General features: G+C 48.3%; 9 protein-coding genes across 9 annotated transcripts; 5 read left to right on the forward strand and 4 right to left on the reverse strand.

Annotated features, from left to right (window-relative positions):
- Positions 1–4,195: 4,195 nt before the first annotated feature.
- Positions 4,196–6,280, reverse strand: LCP9604111_8046 (arylsulfotransferase family protein; the record flags this gene model as incomplete). Its single annotated transcript, XM_039076146.1, has 3 exons — positions 4,196–5,500; positions 5,569–6,040; positions 6,246–6,280. The coding sequence occupies 3 exons, from the start codon at positions 6,278–6,280 to the stop codon at positions 4,196–4,198; spliced, it is 1,812 nt and encodes a 603-aa protein (XP_038926020.1).
- Positions 6,281–7,704: 1,424 nt separating this feature from the next.
- Positions 7,705–9,536, forward strand: LCP9604111_8047 (uncharacterized protein; the record flags this gene model as incomplete). Its single annotated transcript, XM_039076147.1, has 6 exons — positions 7,705–7,812; positions 7,861–7,931; positions 7,990–8,103; positions 8,166–8,248; positions 8,305–8,724; positions 8,776–9,536. The coding sequence occupies 6 exons, from the start codon at positions 7,705–7,707 to the stop codon at positions 9,534–9,536; spliced, it is 1,557 nt and encodes a 518-aa protein (XP_038926021.1).
- Positions 9,537–10,004: 468 nt separating this feature from the next.
- On the forward strand, positions 10,005–10,991 carry LCP9604111_8048 (uncharacterized protein; the record flags this gene model as incomplete). The annotated part of the gene is made up of 1 exon (XM_039076148.1): positions 10,005–10,991. The coding sequence occupies one exon, from the start codon at positions 10,005–10,007 to the stop codon at positions 10,989–10,991; it is 987 nt and encodes a 328-aa protein (XP_038926022.1).
- Positions 10,992–11,171: 180 nt separating this feature from the next.
- LCP9604111_8049 (putative C6 transcription factor) lies at positions 11,172–13,493 on the reverse strand (the record flags this gene model as incomplete). The annotated part of the gene is made up of 5 exons (XM_039076149.1): positions 11,172–11,690; positions 11,741–12,654; positions 12,708–13,209; positions 13,271–13,382; positions 13,435–13,493. The coding sequence occupies 5 exons, from the start codon at positions 13,491–13,493 to the stop codon at positions 11,172–11,174; spliced, it is 2,106 nt and encodes a 701-aa protein (XP_038926023.1).
- Positions 13,494–14,067: 574 nt separating this feature from the next.
- On the reverse strand, positions 14,068–15,386 carry LCP9604111_8050 (aromatic ring-hydroxylating oxygenase subunit alpha; the record flags this gene model as incomplete). Its single annotated transcript, XM_039076151.1, has 2 exons — positions 14,068–14,533; positions 14,587–15,386. The coding sequence occupies 2 exons, from the start codon at positions 15,384–15,386 to the stop codon at positions 14,068–14,070; spliced, it is 1,266 nt and encodes a 421-aa protein (XP_038926024.1).
- A 1,168-nt stretch (positions 15,387–16,554) lies between these two features.
- On the reverse strand, positions 16,555–16,983 carry LCP9604111_8051 (FAD-dependent oxidoreductase; the record flags this gene model as incomplete). Its single annotated transcript, XM_039076152.1, has 2 exons — positions 16,555–16,768; positions 16,829–16,983. The coding sequence occupies 2 exons, from the start codon at positions 16,981–16,983 to the stop codon at positions 16,555–16,557; spliced, it is 369 nt and encodes a 122-aa protein (XP_038926025.1).
- A 953-nt stretch (positions 16,984–17,936) lies between these two features.
- On the forward strand, positions 17,937–20,285 carry LCP9604111_8052 (uncharacterized protein; the record flags this gene model as incomplete). The annotated part of the gene is made up of 5 exons (XM_039076153.1): positions 17,937–17,964; positions 18,012–18,415; positions 18,469–19,223; positions 19,275–20,076; positions 20,130–20,285. The coding sequence occupies 5 exons, from the start codon at positions 17,937–17,939 to the stop codon at positions 20,283–20,285; spliced, it is 2,145 nt and encodes a 714-aa protein (XP_038926026.1).
- Positions 20,286–21,634: 1,349 nt separating this feature from the next.
- LCP9604111_8053 (uncharacterized protein) lies at positions 21,635–22,096 on the forward strand (the record flags this gene model as incomplete). The annotated part of the gene is made up of 4 exons (XM_039076154.1): positions 21,635–21,715; positions 21,768–21,841; positions 21,897–21,941; positions 21,991–22,096. The coding sequence occupies 4 exons, from the start codon at positions 21,635–21,637 to the stop codon at positions 22,094–22,096; spliced, it is 306 nt and encodes a 101-aa protein (XP_038926027.1).
- A 1,403-nt stretch (positions 22,097–23,499) lies between these two features.
- On the forward strand, positions 23,500–24,002 carry LCP9604111_8054 (uncharacterized protein; the record flags this gene model as incomplete). The annotated part of the gene is made up of 5 exons (XM_039076155.1): positions 23,500–23,536; positions 23,605–23,693; positions 23,752–23,772; positions 23,814–23,818; positions 23,876–24,002. The coding sequence occupies 5 exons, from the start codon at positions 23,500–23,502 to the stop codon at positions 24,000–24,002; spliced, it is 279 nt and encodes a 92-aa protein (XP_038926028.1).
- Positions 24,003–24,082: the final 80 nt, after the last annotated feature.

The following is a 24,082-nucleotide window of genomic DNA, read 5'->3' on the forward strand; positions in this document are numbered from 1 at the left end:
TTGGATTCCCTCCCTTTCTTTAACCAATGATGTGAATCGGTCACGAGCCTTGTTGACCTGGTTCATTGCTTTCTGGACGGTTTGAGCGGCGCGGGTCTGTGCGATGAACCCGCAGTTCATATCATCTTCATTGGCAAGTAAAAGAATAAAACTTCGGGACAAAACTGATCACTTACTATTAAATTGACCACCCGTTGCAGACATATCCGAGTCCACCACACCGATAAAACTCCGGATGATCCCGTCTGCCGCCAGGTTCTCGCACAACGACCAATGGGAAGCACCTGTGGCAGGAAAAGAACAATGAGGTCAAGTGATGAAACGAATATTGGCGAAGGAGTTCTCGAGCGACTGGAACTAAGATCCGCCCTCGAACGGCCACGATTCGAAGACATAAGTGAAGAAGGCTATGCCTCCCCAGAGATCAAGGATACACCTCGAAAACTACCAGCGCTACCAGCAATTTCTGTTGACGCTTGTGATGATCAACCCTCAAATGTGCCGTGGATCCACGATGCGCTCAAAGCAATATCAGACTTCGGCCCACCGGCAATCTATCCAAACACATCACATGGGAAAACTCAATCAAATACCTCCCCAGGGCAGACGATTGGGGGAGACAACCTATGTGAGGGCCCTTTTATTGAGAAGTCTTTAGACAGGACACAGGCCTTGGAAATGTTGTTATTGGAATGGACGAATTTGACACGAGAAGAAATACTGATCTTATAGCCCTGGAGATGATATCTAGCGCTAAGCTAAAAGTTTTAGATTAGATCAATATGATGTATGGGAAGGTAGAAATGTATGTCGTTTGATGCTCATATCGCCGCTCAAAGCACTTGGTCTTTATTCCACAAGCATGGCTACCTACGTACACATATACCTACGCAAGTAGTTAACTGATCAATCGAGAGGTTCCTTGAGGGTCGTCTTAATGATTTTATACAGTGACCGAAGCAGGCCTGTCTATAAAATTACCCCTCTCTACCCCTCTATCTATTACCAACAACACATCAGAAGGGGGCTAATATTGACACAAAGCCCTAACCAGTACCGAGATCATTCTTTACTCTCTCCCTTTCTAACTTCGCATTTGTTAGTGCAACTCTCAAAATGATTAACCTATGATATGATTCATCCGCGTAGGGCTCTCATCCCCAAGCCGAAGGACCGGATGAGTGGCCGGGTGCTCAAAGGAAATGAATGATGTTTTTACGTGATTTGATCTACACATAAATACCGGGTACGATGAATTACGCTGTTAGGTTTAGTCCTGACAGTCCCCAGGTCCCGTCTGATGTCTCCACTCCCAACGCAAATGTCGAGTTACAGTGACGCAACAAAAATCTTAGCACCCGTGGAGGTGGGAGCAGGGTTGTATATACGTCGATGTAATTGTTTAATAGGTGACATTCCAGTTTGTAGTCGGGCAGACTGTAGTACGGACCTAAAAATAGGTTTAAGTGGACTAGGTTGATGTCTAGGTTGATTGTAATTTGTAAGGAAGAGCTCAAGATCGAGTATGTGAGGGAATGATGAGGAAACTCTCAAGCTCTGGCTGCTGGACTATGCCAATAACCACTATCTTGGCCGTACCGGGGGCACAGCTCCGGCCGCAATATCGAAAGTGACAAGCAATAGCATAATCCCTTTATCAGCCAATTCACTTGCTTCTACCACTGACCTGGTTCATCTCCCAGTTAGGCAAATTCGGCGAGTCTTAGTCGAAGGGCCTTAGTCCTGTCTAGTGAGGCTATGGCAGGAATAGAGGTAATGGGTACTAACACTAGATGCCCGGAGGGTAAATCCCGTCTTTACTACTGTCAAGTAGTAATATGCCCACTTGCGAGTGGCGTGGCCAGGCTCTATTTTATATAATGGCAAATGTCACAAGGCAGAGTTGGTGTCAAGCAGAATTAGTGAAAAGTTGTTAGACTGGGCAAAATGCTTTCCCGTAGGTTGATTGTGGACAACAAAATAGTTGCTGAGTATGGTGTAACGACTAAAGCTTGAAAGACCTAAGCTTCTTTTAAGGATTAGCGTATTATAGTTTATTATCCTTGCGTTTCATCATCACCTGCAGTGGTAACTCAGTGGTAGAGTGTGAGATGTATGTATATTCGCTTCTAAAGTGATTAGTCGCCCCAATACTAACATCATCCCAAGTGCAAATCTCGAAGTCCCGCGTTCAAGTCGCGGTCATTGCTTTCTTTTTTTACCTCCATTTAAAGGAACCCTAGAATCAAAAATAATTATATAAAGTATACTATTATAGTAACAAGACAAAAGAGTGACACCTGCGTTTCCCGTCGAAAAGAAAGATCGTGGACTATAACTACACCCAGGCAACCACAACCCCAGTTTTCGGCGGCGCACGACTTAGAAAAGAAAAAGGCCGAAAACGCACCGTAAAGCAATTGGGAAGCGCCATGTCAAATCAGGAGGTCCATAGGAAGCTCGAAAGTTAATCCAGTATGAGATCAACGTTCCGATGGCAACAGTACTACCCTCAATGCAGATAAGCAGACCACGGTTGCTTGACTGGGAGCTGGGAGGTTTCTAAATGAAGTTAGTCGGGTTCCAACTCATACCTCCTCGCTACAACGAGTACCCATGGGGAAAGCTACTATGTGGGCACATGGGATTCAGTTACAAAGTGTGGACTGGCTAAAGCGACGTACAGTGGCGTTGCATGAGTATTTGCACCCCGGTACCTCTACCATTGACCGCTCTGTGAATACCGCCTGCCTATTCCTATTATTATAGGAGCCACCCGCATAGTGCGACTGGCTGGGAGTGAGTACGAAGTTTTTCCGGCAGAAAATAGGGCCCCCCCGAAGTACTGGGGTGCAAATACTCATGAAACATGACTGTACATGGATCGATCCACTTCACTATCTAATTGAACTACGGAGTAGGACAATGCCAAATCTTGGTCATGGCTATAGTGAAAAGTTCTGCTGAATTTTCACTCCTCCGTAGTCAACAAAACCAGATTTTGATCCCCTATCAATAACTGAGAAGCAGCCAAGGAGATATATAAATACCAATGTGGCTATAGGGCTTGGCCAGGAGCCAAGAATGAGCTGGTTTCGAACCGACCAGACAGGAATTGTAGAACGTAATGGTGAGACAGAAAGGTATGCCATCTACGTCAAAAGAGACTCTGAATTGAGCGGTACTCATAAAACCTTGATACCTTGATCTCAACAATCATGTACCTACTTCCTAGTTCAGCCACAGAAGACTGAAGGTCATGACTCGATATTGACTCATGCTTAGGACACTTCGGTGGCCTTGACCTCGAGGAGTCAGGAGTCCAAAATTGTTCCTTCGCCGAGAAGGATCCAATGTTATCATCCTGATTCTGGCGACAAAAGGTGGAGAAGAGGCATTTCTTTCGCCAATCATACATCCAGCGATTTGATCATGGAAGGTGAATCGGATGGTATTGAAGCAATGGTGGCTTTTCAGGGGCGGAAACGGTGCTTGAGTACTGCTCGGGAAATTCTTGTGACCGGCGTTGAGACCTCGGCTTGGCTTAGGAGCGGGACTCTGCGAGCGGCGCCAAGAGTACCCGCCCCCCTCAACTGAAACATCAGATTCACAGGTGACCCTTGGCGCCAAGGGCACCTCTCGGAGTCCTCTCCATCACGACGCGCCATTTTCGGGCGAGCCTCGGTTTGGCAAACATCATTTGCATACCCTACATATGAGCATCTAGAGAGTCGGAAGGTGGTCCGGTCTTGGCATATTTACGGCTCAAACGGTAAAGCACTGCCCCATCTCAGATAGGCAAGATATCCGGAATCACGTCGGCCACGAAATCGAGTCTCACACCTCTACCCCTACGTTCCCCCGAGGTTTTTGACAGCCTTGGCAAATGAGTTTTGATAAGAAATGAGCGGAAGCGAAGAAGAACCTCCGCAACCTCCCTGTTCTATTGGGCTTCACGATCCACGGGACCTGCAGATTCAAGTCACTTGCCGAGGAATTGATATCAGATATGGTGACGTCAATACGAATGAACAGGGTTCGGAATAACAGCGAGGGAATATCCTCACCACATTCCTGCCGGCAACAAATAAGAAAAGGCGCGAAGAAGGAATGTGCAAATATATGGGAATCTATCCGTAAATATGTGCAGACCAAGTTATGTACAGGCAGAACGGGTATCTAGAACTCCAGCGTCCTATAATGGTAGACGATCATACTCATCATCGCCCTGGTTTTCATCCTTATATGATACCAATTGATACGTGCCACTGGGATTACATCCCTGGCGAAGTCGACGGTGAACAGCATAGTAAACACCGCATATAAGGCAGCCAAGTACCACAAACACAATGCAGCCCAGGGCCCATGTGCTTATATGGGGAGAGCCTTGCGATGGTAGTCGCTGGAGTATTTCTGTTACACCGAGGCTCTCTCCGTTTGAGTTGATTGCGCGCAGGCGGAAGAATGAATCAACCTTGGAGGTCAGTGGAATTTCAGTTTCGAACCCGTCGCGAGGGACCTGGTCGATAGCCGTGAAGGTCATATTTCCGAGGTCTTCACCGTCCCATGCCTCAACTCGCCATTCAGCTACCTCGGTCGCACCGTTCCAACTAATAAAGACACTCTCCGGTGTGATTGCAGTGTCCGGGAGTGTCACAGGATTACCTACCCAGTTGAACTTGAACACCCGGTAGGAGACGACACGACCAAATGTGAAGAAAGCACAGGCACCAAAGTGCACATCGCATACAACATCGCCCTCTGGGGAGAATTCAGTGAAAGCTGCAGAGTGACCCCAGCCCACGAACACGTTCCCTGTGTCTAGTACTTGCAGATTCCCTTGAGAAACGGCCTTGATATCGTGCGGGTGCTCGAAAGATTGCAGTAATGTTGCCTGCCGCGCTTCTGTATCCAGATCAACGATCAAGCCGCGACTCACGGCCGAGAGGTTTTCATTATTATAGGCTGCGTTGTTGAACAAGCTGAGGCGGTTGGGTCCTTGCCAGCGAGCGTCGTGCTGCCATGAGAAATCGGTGGCAGCTCGATCCGAAGCCTCGGCGAAGTTGTTCCGTTTACCTCCTAGCGACCATAGGACATCGCCAGTGATGCCATCTACACATGCAACAGTATGGAGGTGGCGCATCGAAACCAGGTACCGGCCCTGGTCATCCTTGTCCACACTGTTGATGTGCGAGTGGTCATACCCCGAGGCCCGTTCCTGACCATTATCTCCAATCGGATAATAACTATCACTCGGGTGGTAAAAGTCGGATGCGCGCCACTGAAATAGCAGTTCTCCGGTTTCGAGGTTCACTTCCTGGAACACTCCATCATACATCCATCCCAGCCCCGGGCCGCCGATAGAGCTCAAGTCCATCGGGATAGGGTCGTAAATTATCAAGATTGCGGTATCGTTGGAAGTGATTTGGAAATCGTGCATGTCGCCGTCATACATGCCGATTGGAGACACCACGTACTTTTGGGTATAGGTCGAATCAAGCTGTATTTGGACGATGTGATTAGAGAACCGGAATTGTGGTGAGCGAGCTCAATGTATGTATGACCTACCATGTACCATGACCCTCGTCCATGACCGTCGGATGTGTCTCCTTCCCAATAAGTGAGGTAGTCCTCGCCCTTGTACCGCTGTACTTTGAAGTCTTGTGTCGTACCCTCATTCCATTTTGTCCACACAAGTTCCCCAGTGGAATCCAGGATCATCGGACCAGGATGGGCAACTGAATCGCCCCGAGGCGCAAGAAATGTGTACCGGGGATCGCATTTTGCGCCAGGCGGGGTGATTTCGACGATGGGCGACTCTTGATCGAAGGAGTTGTAATTTCGATCTGGACCGAACCCTTGAGCTCCTAGATCATACCAGCTTAAACCGACGCGGAACCGGAACCGGAGAAGTTGTGGGATCGCAAATAGATAAAATAGAATGAAGCCCCCAATGGCGGCGAGAACTAGAGCAATCCATCGGAAGGGCAGGCGGGCATGCAGACGGTCATTGCGAAGCCATGAGCTCAGGCGAAGCACGCTATCAGAAGTCCGCAAGAACATTAGCGCATCCCGGACGAAACAAGAGATTCGGACAGAGAGTCTTTTGCGTCGGAGCCAGGGGCTGGGCCAGCATGGTTATATTTGACACTCTCCTTTTCACGTCGATTCTCCGTCTATCCGAAAGAGTCCTGGGCAGGAACCACTCGGTCTTGGCGATCCGAACAGTGGAACTCAGCTCGTACGCGTATGGGCGATTCGGGAGTTGGCGGATTTTCATCTTGTAGGAATCTCATGGTCTGCCAAGCTCCCCGTGGGTCGAAATTCCATTGAGAATTGCGCGTCTGCACCAACCAGCGATGAAAATATCTGCCGAGGGGCGCCGAAGGGAACGGCAACGCCATCAGCCCCACGCGTCGTCATCCAAGTATTCGAGGATGTGGCGTTAATATGTGGCGGTTGGGGTCAAATCTTGGGGATCAGATAAGACAATTTGTTTCTACGAACTATCCACGGATGTTGTAACTAGATAAATAGATTCAGAATATACAGAGTCATCTGGAGCTCAATCGCAAGTCTACCGTTTTTTCCCTTTTCTTCTGCCGATCTCTCTGCCTCCTTTTCAACCCCCAGGTCGGTCTCAATATCTGTATTCGGTTTAGTCCTAAGACAAGGCTAGAACATACGTGCGGAGGAAATGAAAAAAGGACACGCAATTCATATGATATTTCGTATTTTGACGCCAAGATTCGTCATTCACTAGATCCCCGATTGGGTATGTATCTAATTCGGCAGATGCTAGGCGCTTGGCACGGTACATGCAACATAGGGGGTTTATCTTGGAACTGGAAGAAGAACGGATTTAGAAATGCCGTGGTATATGTAGTAGGGTATAGAATATTATATTGGTAGGTATACTCCGTACAGCAACCACAATTTGATTGCGGAAGAATGTCGGGAATATAAAGGAGTGTACGGAGTACTTCCGGTTAAGAACAGATCATGCGCATTGGTTATGTTGGAATAGTTGACTCACGACCTAGATGTAGAGTAAACGGACCTAACGGTCAACCATCATTCAACAACAAGAATATATATGAATGGAACATATGTACTTTGAACTATGGTATTCTATTAATCATAACCGTTAGCGATTCTTTGTAGATATCAAAATGAGAACATAATAGTAAAGTGCGACCGTCTAAACTAGAATCTTGTGTATGATAATGTCTCATAGGTACACGTTGATAGGCAATGCATCTCCAGCTCACCTCATTCGTTCCATATGAGCTAGCGGGTTGTGCGCTGAAGAAACCTCCCGTCTGTGGAGTTAATAAGTGCAAGGATCGAATCATATTCGAGTGTATACTGTATACTCCATTTACTCCATTTTCTTGACCTTGTGTGGAGAAAGATATCCCTGGAATGTGGGATTCTGCAATGTGTGATAATCTGCCATAGTTACTTATTTATGCTACGGACTATAAGTTCACATCTACAAGTCGACTCATAAGATAAAGCCCATTCATCCATGAGGGATCTGCAGCATGACTTGTCCTCGAGCAAATAGACTTCTTCGGCTCCACTTTCGCGCTTTTCTTCCCTCCCCAGTTCTTCCCCCCCTTGATTATGACCTTCTCCGGGGCCCCTTGGCCTTGATCTGATCGCCTTTCCTCCTTTCCATTTGCTATACCCTAAATCGCCATGAAGGAAGCATTGGCCAACAACGTGTTGTCGCAGGACGTCGGAATCGACGCGACCGACCAGGATGATTGGGACATGCAGCGCCTTGGAAAGACCCAACAGTTCAAGGTGAGTTGTACATTTCCTAGGACTGGACGCAATACTGATCAGCGATAGAGAAACTTCCGTTTTTATTCGATCTTAGGTTTCACAACGACGTTGATGGCCACATGGGAGTCGATTCTGCTGTGAGTTTGGACGCGCGATCTTATGATAGAACACTGGGAATAATGGAGAATGGCGCAGCACGAGTACATACGGCTTGATTGATGGCGGACGAGCCGGCATGGTCTATGTGTATATTGCTTCATTTGTCGGATTCTTCTCCGCCGTGATCTCCATGGCTGAGATTGCCTCCATGTAAGTTCCGCCCCCCCCCCCTCGCATGTTGCGCATGGAGCGCATGGAGATTGACTAGCCAGCTCCCCAACATCGGGTGGACAGTATCACTGGGTCAGTGAATTCGCCTGGCCAAGGTGCCAACGATTCTTGAGCTATCTCACCGGTTAGCCGAAACCTCGAATTACAACCTGACGATCTCCACCGCTAATCCCGTTCTAGGATGGCTTTCGGTACTAGGCTGGCAAGCTGCGTTTGCGAGTATTTGCTACCTTTGCGGTACTCTGATTCAAGGACTGCTAGTCTTCAACTACTCGGATCCCTCCGGTTGGCTATATGGCTTTGAGCGCTGGCATGGGACACTGCTGACTATCGGCATCGCCGCCGTCGGAACTGTGGTGAATACCTGGGGCTACAAGATTCTCCCTCCAATGGAGGGTCTGATCCTCGCCATTCACCTCTTCGGTTTCGTTGTTGTCGTTGTCCTCATGTGGGTCATGTCTCCAGGACAGGCCTCTGGGGATTCTGTCTGGAAGGAGTTTACAAACGCTGGCGAATGGCCGAGCATGGGCCTCGCGTGTCTGGTGGGCCAACTGACTCCGATCTTTTCCTGGACGGGCCCGGATGCTGCTACACATATGTGTAAGTCAAACGCCATATCTCTCCTATTTCGCGATGGCTAATGTCTCTTAGCCGAGGAGGTCCAGAATGCTGCCTTGGTGGTGCCGTGGTGTATGGTTTCGACCGCTTTGATCAACGGCGCTCTGGGTTTCGTGATGCTAATCACCTTGCTGTATAAGATGGGAGACTTGCAGGATGTACTCGCCCCGGCGAGTGGATTCTCCTTCCTCCCAGCAGTTAATCATGCAACCGGCTCGATGGCTGCTACTAATGGTGTGGCTGCTATCATTCTTGTCATGGAAGTTTGCAGCGCCATTGGTATTCTTGCCACAGTCTCTCGCCAGACCTTCGCTTTTGCCCGCGATGATGCCTTGCCGTTCTCTAAGCAGTTGGCTCACGTTAATCGACGCACCCAGATCCCTATCTTCTCCGTGTTGGTATCGACCATTATTACCGTGCTACTGAGCTTGATCAACATCGGATCTACGGCGGCTTTCAATGCTGTCGCATCTGTGATGATCGCTGCACTTTTCACCACGTACATCCTGCCGATTGCTGCCATCATTCGGGTCCGTTTCCAACCGGGTGGTATTCCCCCTTCGCGATTTTCGCTCGGTATCTTTGGATTGCCGATCAATGTTTTCTCATTGGCCTGGCTTTGCTTTGCCATCATTTTCACCTTCTTCCCAACCACCAATAACCCGACTCTGGTGGATATGAATTGGTCTATCCTTGTCTTCGGAGCGGTGGTCATATTTGCAATTGTTTTGTACATTGTACACGGTCGCCGAGTATATCGTTCACCTGTGACCCAAGTGCGCAAGGTTCAATAGAGCCATATCTTGAAGGTTTGCGCACTATCTGTTTTGACACCAAGCACTCGCCCAAATTGTTTTTGCGTGTGTGGCATTTAGTAGATACATGTGGACATATTGGACATATAGATAATTTGATACCCCGTGAGCAGCGTTTAGTCCGAGCCAATCCCTGGAAGCTGAGAACTCGGCCGAGTGCCTGAAGTACATTTTCTGATTTGACCTTTCAAGGCGCTGACAATGTCTTATCGAGTTGAATTGATTCGACCATAATCCTGCCCTATCAACGCAGAGTGTCCGGATTCTCTACATCTATATACCTTTTTGATGACGTCCTACTCCGCGTACAGCTCTCGACTTGCTTATCAGCTCGAAGCCCCCCTCCGTCCAGCATGCACGTATATTGGACGTGATACCGAGTGACCTATAAAAGCTTCCATAATTTACCGTGTGCACATGGGCGAAGTTCCCGGACTACTAAGAGACATGGCATCTGAAACCCGATATGTCGACCGAGTCATTCCACGTATCTCGATGCACGACTTTGAAGATCGCATCGAGGAAATTACTGATCAACTCATCCATGCCGCCGAGAATGTCGGATTCTTCACCTTGATCAATCATGGAATCTCCAAAGAAGACATTCAATCCATGTTTGCGATCTCAAAAAGTTTCTTCGATCTATCGGACGAGGTCAAGGCAACTGTACCGTGGAATCCAAACAATGTCGGGTGGGAAAAGAACTCACAAATCCGACCGTCTACCGGGCAGCCCGACAGTAAAGAGTCATACCAGTTGCAGTTCGGCGAGAATATGAATGACCTCTGGCTCAAGTACGACGATCTGCCTGGTTTCCGGAACGCCTGTCTTGATTTTATGAATCGCGTCCAACAAGTATCGGAATGTTTGATGCGATGCTTTGCACGGGGCCTGGGATTCCCTGAGAGATTCTTCATCGAGTGTCATGGCATCTCACGACCGAACTCGCAAACAACTATGCGTCTACTCCATTACTTTGCCTTGCCGGAAGTTCCCGACGGCAAGGTGTATCATCGCGCAGGGGCACATGCCGATTGGGACTTTTTGACTTTACTTTTCCAAGGGGATGGCCAGGATGGGCTGGAAATCTGTCCCGGTCGCGAAGTGGTGACAGAGTTCGGTATTGGGGACGAATGGACCAAGGTGAAAGCCAACACTGGTGAGATCGTGTGCAATATTGGCGATTTACTCATGTCCTGGTCGGATGACCGGTTCAAGTCAACTTTTCATCGTGTCAAGGCCCCTTGTGAGCCCGAGGACTATTTTGGCGACCGATACAGCATTGCCTACTTCAATCAGCCCTGTAAGGATTCTTTAATCCAGGGGCCCTCGAAGAAATATCCGATGGTGACTGGGGCGCAGTTTACCGAAACCGCTATGAAACGGAACTTTGCTGCCTTGCAAGAAAGGCTGAAGACGGTCGCAGCGGCATAACTTGATCGAGGACGCGTGGGCATCAAGTTTTTGATCTGGGGGTCAGTTAGGAGTGTTTCCGCACAAGGGTCTTTTTTGCATAGGGGCTTTGGGGCAAAAGATAAATGCGGGGGTCGAGACAAGAGTTACGGCCTTAGGAGGACAGTAACGCCGCAGTAGAAGTCAATGAACATATTACTCCTATAAGTTTCCAAAGTCCCACCAAGTCGAAAATCCGTCAATGTTTCCGAGAGCGGATTCGGAATCTGCGTATCCCACAGTGTTCTCCATATCAACGAATTGCGAGGGATCCGTCCATAGCCAGGGGGTATTGGTCATTAAACTGTCAGCTGGCGCAACGAGTTTCTCGCCAGGATCAGGGCCGGAAGAAGCTGGCGTGGAAGATATGCACGGTTTGGTTGGTGGAATGTGCGCAGCTTGACCACCGTCCGCAGTGTTGACTGTGACATTGGGAGACATCGCAACAATAATCTCCAGAGTCGAGGCAGGGCTGTCCTCCGCCTCTTCCGTAGAGACGGTTGGGGTCAATGATGGATGTAGCAAACCACCCGTCGATACTTCGTGTGGCTTGGGTTTACAGTTGATTTGAAGAACATCCCACATTAAAGGTATACTAAGATGAATCTTCTCAGGTTCCCAGTCATGATCGATATTTTCCGACCCGGAAGCAATTCGAGTCATCTTGTCCAAAGTTTGATCCTGCGCGTTTGTTAGCATTGGAAGCGGCCGTTTGATTTCATGACACCGACCAAGACCCCACAAGCTGGCGAAAAGGACACAAAACTCTTCAGGAACCTTCGGCATTTTGTGAAATCAACCTTGGATTTGTACTTTAGCCGGGGATCCGCGGCACAGCAGTAGTATAGATGCACCGTAGCTGCAATGGCGGCAGCGTGTCCGAAGAACGGATCGATCAGTCGCATCTTCTTCTCGGATACCATGTCTATCATGCGGACAAGCCAGGTAGCGTGTAACAAGACCAACTCGGATGAGCGTCTCCAGAAAGCGTTTGGGATTGCCAAATTGTCATTGTATTGTGATGCCACAATGTAGAGGAAGGGGTGGTTTAGAACCGTTAGAATGCAGTGGTAAGTAAACTGTAGCTTCAGCCATGGGGTCCAGTAGTTTCGGCTCGATCTCAGCTCCTCTGCTGTTCGCTCGTAAAATTTGACCGAGTCATATCGATGGCACTGGGAAAGCTTGTTCTCAATTTCTGTGAGGTCGGAAAGCACCATGGCGTACATTGAATCGTTTCGCCAGGGTTCTTTGAGCCTATTTCGAGCACAATCGGAGACATATATGCGCACTCTGCTCCATACCCAGCCAAAATGAGCTGCTAAGCTCCAAATCCCCATGTCGGATGGTTTCGAGCACCCAAGATCGTCTGTCGGCAGCGGTGGAGGTTTCGCCTCCGTCCCATCTTGTTTTGCGCGGTCGCTACTGGAGGCAACATAGAAGGTACGCAGGACTTCCGATGGGATACAGAGAAACCCATTTTGCTGTCCGTAGGACTGCTCCAGACATTGGAGACTCCAGAACAGACGCTTCTTTCGCTCGGCCATGGGACCTTCGCCTCCATGACTCGATTCGAGATCCAGCGTTGCCGACCGGCAAAGATGTAGAGCAAGACCGAGATGGAAGCGACCGAGGTGTATATCTCCGTCTAGAATAATATTAACAATGGAATCCTCTCGACTTGGTAGCCGAGGCTCATACCTAGAAATGACGAATAAGAGAGTAGACAAAGACTCTCAATGGTTTCAAGCTCCACTGTGCCGTTAGCCATCCGAAGCATGACTAGGCTTCTTGCACTATCTCCATAATGTTGTAAATGGTCACGATCTCTTGAGAATCTTGAGGTCAAGGCGAGTAGGCAACAAACGAGCTCCTCTGACAGATAAGTTGGGTCCGAGACCTCCTCACGATCAAAACACCAGATCGGCTGTCGATGGCAATATTCAAAGTAAAGATCAATAGCTTTGGCGATCGCAGATGATGACGGCTGAGAGATCGAGTCCTCGTAGCCAAAACCGAGGAAGAATGGGTCACTGACCGTGCTTGGTTCAATGGAGGGTGGACGTGTTGTGGCAGGATAGCATGTTTCTGAAATTGCATTTCCTATCTCCTTCTCCTGTGTCTTTTCTGATGCAAGTGTTTGGGTTGATCTGCCACTCAGGATGAGGTTTACCTTCTCTTCGAGGAATGCTAGCCGGTCGTCCTGTAAGGAACAAAAAAAAAAGTCAATGATTGGTCACCGACAGCCAGAAGCCAGTACATACAGATTGCCCTCCTCGAGACCCTCTGGGTATGGTAGTATAAAGACATGGCTGATTCAGGCGGACACAGCTGGAGCAGGACGGTTTCTCGGCTGGACATCGGGTCTTCTTTCTTCTATAGGGAGATCAGTGCCACCCGCTACTTACAGACAGTGTATTTGCATTACCTGCAATTAAGACAGGCCTCGTGGGAACGTAGCCTTCCGCGCGCGCTCTCTCGTGGCATCATTGAAGGGGAAATTAGAAAACGGGGCGGATGTAGCGGGGTATTGGAGCGATAGGCACGATAGTTAAGATAACTAGTTAAGAGATAAGATAGATGGAGATCGTCATGACAAGATTAAGAGAGGGGCATGTTTAGGAGATAATAACGAGATTATCTTGGAGTAATCGGAGAAAGGGGGAAAAGGGCGTCTTTTGGGAGGTTTTTCCTCTTCCCCTCGCCTCATAGGTGCCCCCGACCTAATCTACGTGCGTGGATGTGCATGTAACCTGAACTTTTATACTGAAAAGGGTTAAATGATCCCGTTTGCTATTCTCCTCTCTATCTTTTACTAATATTGGGTTTTTGTATGGACGAGGGCATTTGCGACCTACTTCCAAATCCAAATGGCCTGGGCTAGTCACCCAGAAGTGTGTTGTAGACTGCTATAATCGGTCTCTTTTATAGTAAAATTGGAATCCTACGTATCATAAACATATTCATATGACCTTTGAGTACCTGTGCATGTAACATGTCATCTTCATAAGAACAATTCAGAGCTAAAAAATCAACGAAACATTCGCTATTATGCACATCGTTAAACCACCATAGTCTCCGGCGCTGTTGCTGCCCTAGATGGAGGTCCAGCTCCACATCCTCCTCCACAACAACCCCCCGAGGTCAAAGGTGACCCATCCTTACTCAGCTTAGAGCAGAAATCTATATCCTCTTTGCTGACTGCCTCTCCCTTGGGGAGTCTTTGTCGTGCAGGCCAAAATTGTTCCCCGGCATCTTCTTCCCGCTTATGGTGCTGTGTGATCAGGTCACGAACGACAGTCTGGAAGTTGACCGGTCCCTCTTCCGCGGGCTGGATTTTACCCATGTTGATATTCTTCTGTGTTTCGACACAGCGATCTTGGTTTTCGGACATAATGCGCTTGTACACTTGGCTGATGATTTCAAACTCTTCGGCGCTAAATTTCTTGTTGCGGTAAACGTCATAGCGCACTGAGCATGTTGTGGGGCCCGTAGGCACGAGTCGCTGCATGAAGAAGAAGTGTGGCCTGCGTACAAAATTAGCATCAATCGGATTACATTGCCGGACAATCACACTCACGAGACGGTCATAGTAGCATTGGGGAAGTAGTAAGTGCTGGCAATCTTCAGCCCATTTGCAATCTCCTCGGCTGTGGATTTGGCATCCACGGCGTATGAATCGAGATTGGAAACCGAGGTGTCGGACTGAGTCGTTGAGAAACGGTAGCATTCGTTGTAGTGCTCTGCCATAATCTTCCAATTGTACTCTCCACTCATCTCCCCGGTGTTATCAAAGTCATAGTCCTCGAAGTTGAAACCCGTGAAACGTGGCTGTAGGTCGACTCCTTTAAAGTCGTCTTCCCACGAGATCTCGGGCTTTTCGCTGGCATCTAAATTGACCCAGATAAAACCGTTGACATCAATATGGACGTGGATAGGAAGAAGGCCGTTCTTGCTCTTGTCAAAACCTTCCACCTCTTGGTATCCGGGTGCCTTGGCAAGCTTGCCATTAAGGCCGTAGGACCATCCGTGATATTGACAAGAGAAAATCCGGGAGGTACCACCCTCTTCGGTAACCACTGGGAATGCACGGTGCCGACAGACATTGTGGAAAGCATTGACGTTTCCCTCCCGGTCTTTCACCAAAATAAAAGCGTACCCGGCGATGTCGTATCGGAGCCAGTCGCCTGTTTTGGGGAAACGCAACTTGTGCGTGATCAGAAGCCATTTCCGACAGAATATGGCGCGTCGCTCCAATTCATGTATATCCTGCGAAGAATACCACGAGGAAGGGAGAGGGTGAGCCGGGGAATTGTTGTCGGTAGGGGTGGAATGGGCGTCGGTTCCCCCAAGTCCGAAGTAATTCTTGAGCGTTGACATTTCGAAGGTTAAAAGACAAGTCTTTCTGCAATGGAGGAATGCAGCGCAATGGGTATGTCTTGAAACTCTATCAGAAGAAGGCGAGTCCCTTAATATAGATCGCGATCCCAATGACAACCATCATGATCATGAGTTCATACTTCCTAATGAGGATATGAATTCTACGGGTTTCGACCGATCACAAGATCGGAGCGGAGGCGAAGCCGTTGATCGTCTAACCTTTTTTTCCCACTAGACCACGACGATCAGAGAGACAATCGGCTGCAATTTCCGCGAAGGGTGAACGCCGCTCGGGTGGTCGGGTTTCCTGCCCGGCTTGTTACATACGTTGTACTGCATATGAAGATAAAACATTTGATATTCTATAACAGGCTAGATCGTGATAGCTACCGAACTTGGAAATAGATATCAGATTGTTTTTGGACGAATAGGCTGGAGGCAGGATATCTTGGTATAAAACTTATAAAACTTCCCCGTATAAGCCTCAGCCGATCACATGAGCGGTTCATGAGTTTATCGAATGGGCCCCGATGAGCCGTTCGTTATTTTGACATTCCAGGACACAATGTAGGAACTGTATTGAAATGCGAATATCTTGATTGCAGAGTTTGTGTCCCCTCGTGAAGGTAATGGTGGAAATGTCTGATGGCACTTTTACTCCATGAAATGGAAGAAGCTTCGTATCTCTCCGAACTCGCGAATGAAAGACTGTTTGAATCCTCATTGATCACAAAATACAAAATATCTGAATAAAAATGAGAAGGCCCCGGGTATCTCTCGAATGATCCGGAGATCGAAACAAGAAAGCGCATCAATTCGGGTCTTTTTTACTTCTCGGATTTAGTACTGTCCTCTCAGGCAAGCAATTCTCAAATCAGAATTGCCAACCAACTTTCCAAGCCTTGACTGCATATCCTAATCCATCAATGAAGCCTCGGCCTGACTGGCTGAGGTAAATAAAGTCGGGCCATCTATCATTCAAATCGTCTTTCGTGGCCTTGAAGAAAAGTAAGGGGTCTGATGTTTTCATATCATTAGCGTGCCCTGGTTCGTTCAAGGTATGTAATGGCTCCGAAAATTGGTGACTGCTCCTCTTTATAACATGATATATTGCCTGGATTGTGTCCTTCGCAGCTTCAAATCTTGCCTGGCCTAGGTGAAGCAGCTTTCAATATTTCAATGCCGGGTCAAATGTGCCGAGCTCTTGAGCAGTCAACTCCCTTCGCTCTGGTCCTCCACGACGTCCATCTCCCCTGAATATCTCCTGGAAACGCCCACGGGACTGCGTAGGGAACTTCCATTTGTCAAGCAACTCCCGCGAAAGCCTGAGTTGGAAGCTTCCCACAATGTATTCTCGGAAGGCAGGCAGGAACTTGAACGCACTGGATATGAGAATGTTAGTTAACATCCCCCGAAAAAGGTCCATTCTTGGGTTCACTTACTGCACGCTTCCTCCAGTAGCAATAAACAAGGGCTTGTGCTCCAAGGGGGAATCAAAGATGAAATCGCCGGTCGGAATGTCCGTTGTACAGCAAATCCCCGCCTTTTCAAAGTCCCTTGATGCCAGGTGCGGGAAAAGATCCATAAATCCGGCCATCAGGGATTTCAAACCATCGGCCGAGATGTGATTAGCCCGTGAAGCAACTGCCGGGCTAGGCGGTGCCGATATGACCGAGGGCTCCGATCGAGTATAACCGAAACTATGGCAGGCGACTTCAGGTACCTAGTTAGCTCATGGGAGGGAAGGCAAAACAGCCAGTGAAGTAGATAGAAAGACCCCTGAGCTGAGTGGCTTCATCTGGGGTGAGGCGCAGATATCCCACAACCTATCCCGCAGCGAGCATCAAAACCCGGGGTGTTATATAGTTGACAGGCGGAAGTCATGACCCCGTCACGGGTGAAGGCAGACATCGGGGATAGAACTTTTGGGGCTTGGTCATATGAAAATAGCTCCATGCTCGGGAACAGTAGGCCGATACATCGATATGGATATTGTCGATGTACTAAGGTGTGCTGTACGGAGGATGTTGTATGGAGTACGCGAGATGACGAGGTCAACAACACGAGCGGTACGGGGTACGGCAGCCCACAAAGACCAAATATGTAACATTTGCGTGGGGACCACATCCTTACGGGGTATGGAGTAGGAATATTATCTTCCATCTCCTACAACATTGGTAGTGACCCATCTAAACATCGCCTGAAGTGAGTAGGCGTGTCTTTGCAATATCAAGCATGGGCATTGATTCTGGACGTGTAGAATGGTTAGGCCAGTCAATCGCGCTGTTCGGCCTGTTCGAGGTACAGCTGACCATCAGAAGATGATGTCGGTCACTATATTTCCATTACAAGTTGTCTGATATTTCCAAAATACTACTTTCAATATTTCAAATGGAATTCTCATTGTTGTGGTGACCCCACAAGAACAATATCAAAATCCTCGCAGCTCCGAGCTATTCTTCGTATTGTTACCTTTTCATTGTACACTTTGGGATTCAAAACTCCGTCTTTTTCCCTCCCCTGACTTCTCTCTCTTCAATCATTTTAGCCATGGAACGAGTCGTGATCGTTGGAGCCGGTTGGTAGCAGTTGACGACTAAATTGGACGTTGGCTAACTTGTTTAGGTCTTTACGGTCTCATCGCAGCCAAGACGTATCTACAACTTGTCGCGGCATATGACGACGAAAGCACAGCCGAACATACCGATGAAATCACGGAAATCCCTGCCTGTTTCACTAAGAGCATCGATACTTCCCCAACAGCCTCCTCCGAATGTCGCCTTCTTGTGATTGACTCTGCCTCGGATATTGGAGGTACTTGGGCCGAGGAGCGTCTTTACCCAAATTTGTTGAGTCAGAACTCGTATGGACTTTATGAATTCAGTGATATGCCTCTTTCCAACGTTGTTCCGGAGGAACAAGGGGATGACACACAGAATCAGTTCATTGCGGGCTGGAAGATCAACCGTTATCTCCGTGAATGGGCTGAGAAATGGCAGCTGAAAAAACACATACGATTGAACTGGACGGTAAGATACTCTCAATCCATTCTAAAATTGCGGGGTTTCTGAATGATCGATAGGTCGACGACATCAGCCGTCTAGACACTAAAGAGTGGAAGCTCGACATCAGTGTGTCCACGTCGCCGAGTCAACGCGTCACCATCATCTGCGATAAGTTGGTGTTGGCTACAGGACTGACCTCGGTGCCAAATATGCCCGATACGAAGGAGTCATCAACGGCGTCCGACGACCCTCCCCCGGTCATCCATGCAAAGGATATTGGAGACTGGGCTCGAAAACACCTGGGATACCAGCCACTGAAAGCACCTGAGTCCGGGGCTGTTAAAATGTCAGTCACAGATTCCCCTTACCCACAATTGCGCTCGGTCGGTATTTATGGTGGTGCAAAATCATCCTTTGACCTGGTGCATTTCTTTGCAACTCTACATCGCAACGACCCAAAGTTGCACCTCAAGTCCACACAGAAAATTCCTGTTCAGGTACACTGGATCATCCGTGATCGAGGTGTAGGGCCCGCGTGGATGGTACCGCCAAGGTCTACTCTCCCGAATGGCGACACCGTTGCAAGTGATAAGGCTGCCAGCAGCCGACTGCTCAGCCATCTCACCCCATGCTGCTATGAGACTCCAAAACGTCTGTCTCTCGGACCCGGGGGTCTCCGTTGGGAGGGCTCATGGCTAGCCCGGCTATTCCATGGCAACCCAATAGGCCGATGGTGGATTCGTTGGCTCTGGCGATCAATTGATAAAGGCTTAGAGGATACAGCGCAATATGGCTCAGGTCCGAAGATGGAAAAGCTTCGCCCAGAGAACAGGTAAGTCTAATGAGAGGTCATTTGTGTTACTTGAAGACTGATGATTTCTAGTGTTGTCTCATGCGCATCCGGTATTGGCATCGCAAACCAGGAAGACCTCTGGGAAACAATTAGATTACCCCATGTCAACGTTTACCGATCAGCCATCATGGATATTGTCGCTACCAGGCCGGAGAAGACCACGCATCCATTCACAAAAGCTTCGGTGCACTTGGCAGACAGCAATTGTATTGATGAAGTCGATTTGGTCATCCACGCCACCGGATATAAGCCAATAGTGCCGATTAGGTTTAAACCTGCAAGTCTTCGTCTAAAATTGGGGTTGTCAGCCGTCGTGGACTCAGAGGGCGAGGATCTTCGAGAGGATCGTGAAATTCGCGTGGAAACACCAGAGAGAATCAATGGGCCGCTTGAGGCAACCATGAATGACCGTATCCAACGCTGGGACAATCTAGATCAATGTTCCGAGGTTATGGTCAGGAAAACTTTGAATGCGACAAGATGCGCTCTCACAGATCGGAGTCCTCCCTCGTGGGCCGAATCTCACAGGCTGGTGCCATATCGCTTGTTCCGCCGCATGGTTGCCCCCGAATTAGTCGCACGAGGTGACCGCTCCTTCGCAACGCTCGGTGTGATTTTATCATCAACCATTGCTGTTGTTGCAGAGGTTCAAGCTCTTTGGGTGGCGGCGTTTTTAACAGGAGGGCTTGACTCCCCCGCGGACATCAAGTCAATCCAAGACCAGGCTTTTTCGCTTGGGAATATTCCGCTGGAGGTTATGGAGAACGCTATCTCCGAGGATGTGGTCCTGGGTTCATTGACGGGAACTGGCCTTGAAGTTGAAGCTATCCAGGTATGTTTGTTGCGTGAAACCACAAGGACATCGTAATCTAACGATTCGATCAGTACAATGACTTGCTACTGCGCGATTTGGGACTGAATCCCCACCGGCTCGGAGGTGGGTTCTACACTGAGCTGACCGGGGTGTATAGGCCTTCGGTGTATGCTGGAATCGTGGACGAATGGAAGAAGAGTCGAGGTTTGGCAGGGAAGAAACCGTAGTTGCGCCAAGTGTCGATTGTTCATCATGATTTCCTAGGTAGCATTTATTATTGAATGTCAGGTTTGACTCTCAACAAGTTCCTGCCGCCACGGCAACCCGTGGACCGTAAACATGGTGACAAATCAAATCAGGTGATGGTCAGGGATAGTGCTTGCACCTTCCTAATCTGGAGGCTTGGCACCTTCTAGATTGGAGCTCCCCTAGCCCTGGAGCCTCCAATATGCTGCCATGAAGCATCAAAAACAACTCGACTGACCCGATGTCGCACTGGATGCATGCGCTGTCGTGTGGCAAAAATGTAACAAGATGGATTCTCACCAATACCAATGCGTGCGTAGCACCAAAACACTGCTCGAGAAGACCGCTGCTGAACCCATTCATTTCGAAGGCGTAAAAAAAATGCCGTACATCCCTCCAAATGACGGCGCCAATCCTGCGCGCAAGCAGACATTATCCTCAAGATAGCAGAGCAGTACGTAGGCCCCGACAACTTTAGGATCGCGCATTTGCAGTAAGGGGCTTAGCAGGCGAATCGCTTCCTGGTAAAGCTCCAGGCTGTCATATGAGTCTTGAACCCCCTTCTTCCTTTCCATCTGTTGGGCGGATCTCGCGAGGAACGCATTCAGTAGGGCGGAGTAAATGCAGCACCGGTGGAATTGGATGCAGTCGTGTCAGGGTGGGACCAGTCGCTCATGGCGTAAACATGCGACGGTTGTCCCAGTCCAATAAAAAATGAATCAACTCATCAAATAATAAAACCGCCGAGTTTTTGTTGGATTGTGAATAGGAGCGTAGTCGAGAAAATGCAAAGAAAGGAGACTCGACTAAAAGAATCGAGGTTGATGTTGTTGAAGTGGAGGTTAACCGGGAGACATCGCCTGGCCACTTCCACTCCTTAGGACATTGGAGACTTCAGAAGTCTTTTGACGAGTATTTATTAACTAATTCACGTTACTTGCAGAATGTGCTCTATCTTCTATGGGTATCCATAGAATTCAGAATCACCCAAGATTCAAGGGTACTCCTAGATCGACACTGCACCTCAACCATAACCTTCGATACTCCGTGCAGTGCGAATCAGCAGTCATATTCTGATCTCCACGATATGCTCCCTATTACATAGGGCAGATCACAGCAAAAAAGGGTGTGAACCTCACGATACAGTTGGCCGTAACCCTAGCACTCGGAGAAACAGACGCAAGGGATAATGGGAAAGACAGCTGGCATCTTCTTGCTGAAAGAGTCGTTGGCCTTCTGCGTTTTACTTGCAGGCACCGTCGAGTACATATCCTATACGGAGTACCATCATATTACTACCATTATCGGACCTCTGTTTGTCATCAGCATCATGTACGGTCTCAAGCAGCTGTCGCTTCTAAGCTTGATGCTTCTTTCTGCATCGGCAGCGAAGAATCCCAAAAGAACACTCGTGCGTATGTTCTTCCTGAAGTCCACGCTCTGATGCTAACAGGACCATGCAGGTGGGCATTGAAACGGCCGATAAGAGCCGTGGTATTGATGTGCCATTGAATGATTGCCATCCGATCGAGGAAGAGTGAGATAGATTTCCACCTACCATGTTTCGGTTGAGAGAGACTAATGAGTCACAGGGACGTTCTCACCGTGTCTTTGAAAAAGCCATGCCGTCTCTTCACGTAAGTCGGGTGCCGATCAAGAATTGGACTGTCACTAACTGTAGTACAGCGGCCCTGACTGTACTGGGCACAACACATTCTTGAGCCCTGGCGACCACTCTTCGAAGGACCCAATTCCTGTGATCGAGTCGATATTTTGCCAGTCATCATTTTGAAGGAATACAATGGTCAAAAAGTGGGGGTTGGCAGTTGGTGTCGGCATTACATTACGTCAGGCTTGAATTGGTCTATAGTATCAAATTGAAGTGGCAGACGGCTGCTTTGATATCGGGGCCATTGTTGGTGCACTTAGAGCAAGCTCGCTCATCGAAGCAAAATCCCACCTTCATTAATACCAAGACGGTTATCGGCCTGGATACCGGGGTTGCTGGAACTGCTCCCATGGTGCTGCTTTCGGCGCCGAGACCTAGAAAGCTGACCTTTTCACGGGACAGTGTAGTTCGACTCATCATGCAACACTCTAGTAGTCTGCAAAATGAAGTAAAATGATAGTCATAAGACAGAAAATGATTATTCGAACAAAAGTATAAAATCCACAGCGCGGCCATTGATTATGCGGTGACCTGAACATTTCTATAAAGCAAATACAAGGGGTTATCCGCTAATGCACCCGATCTCACTATGAATACTTGGAGGATATTGTACGATATATATACCACCACTTACTCTGATCACTCAGAAGGTGAATCATATCATATGTCACAAAAACTAGGAACTTCTGATCTTTTTCTTTTTGTACTCAAAATATTGCGAAGAATGGCAAAGATAACGTCATTCCGATTTCCCAGTTCTATATTGATGCCAAAGCTGGGATTCTGCTACAATTTACTTGGATCAACCCCGAGTGTCGCTCCTACATGTCAATGCATCCTCCATCCCCCATTAATATGGACGAGGTCTTCGTCAAGAGCATCTATGAGGCCGTGCGACATTCGCCTTCGTGAAATGAGACCCTCTTCATTCTGCCTTGGGATGAAAATTGCGGTTTTGCTGATCATGTTTCGCCTCCAACTGACGTTCCTGCTGGCGACAGTCTGACCTATACGGAGGCCTCTCGGGATGGTGAGCAATACACTTTCCACTTCGATCGCCTCGGGATATGAGTCCCTACAGACTTAACTCCCTTCTGTCAATAGTCGCAGTCTGGAACTCCCAGCTCGATTCAATTCAATTCAATTCAATGATATTGAGAATGAGAATAGAAGGACCATGCCTATTACAAATCCATTATGAAATGGCGTAATTTACCTGTTGAGCCGGTCAGAACTGAGGCTATATATCTTGGGAAATTCATTCGACGACATAGAATGTCTTATACGGTGGTTGTTCAAAATGTGAGCAAGATGGTCTCCTGCACCCGGAATCACCAGATTACGTAAACAACCTCAGATGTCCAAGTGGGCATAACTGACCTCCTTCTCAAATCATCTAGACCATGTGCCATATGAACCTCATCAGTCATTTAAATAACAAGACAAACCAACAGATCGTCTTCGATCGTCCAAAACATATTTGAGCCGTTTTCCGCCACCAACAAAGCATTGGGACTCAATGCACGATGACTGTACCCGCAGACCATGATAGGAACCGAGTTGGTTTGTGAAGAATTGATGGACATTAATGCCCTTGACTGTGATAAGAGTGGAATCTCTAATAATGCCAGGAGACGGTGCTATCTGGTTCAATGGAAGAACATGTAGTAGCTCCGTTGGCTGGAATGTCACTCAACCCCTCCGTGTAGCGTTCGAAGAGGTATGACATTGTATGTATATTGTTTATTGTCCCGTTCGCTGACGATATCTTATTAAAGACATGTGATTCTGGAATTTATGTCATTTGGTAGTATCCAACGAGTTTAACGCATTCAAAGAGTCAACGTCTGTGCATGACCTCATTTAGAAATGGGAGCATATATACTGATTGGATCTACACAGCGACGAAGCTTCATCCATTAGGACAAAAGTGAGTCTCCTTTGGTTCTTATCTCTGCCAATGACAGCGGGTCGGAAACCTGTTATCAACATGGAATTCTCCGAGCCCACCAGCTCTGCTATGCAATGATCCCCGATCAACATTCCATTTCCCATTTTATCCGCCGAGCGGGGCGGTTCGTGCACCTAAACAGTCTGCCAGCCCTAGGG

This window comes from Penicillium roqueforti (genome assembly GCF_015533775.1).
Source record: "Penicillium roqueforti strain LCP96 04111 chromosome Unknown scaffold_28, whole genome shotgun sequence".
NCBI classification, from domain to species: domain Eukaryota; kingdom Fungi; phylum Ascomycota; class Eurotiomycetes; order Eurotiales; family Aspergillaceae; genus Penicillium; species Penicillium roqueforti.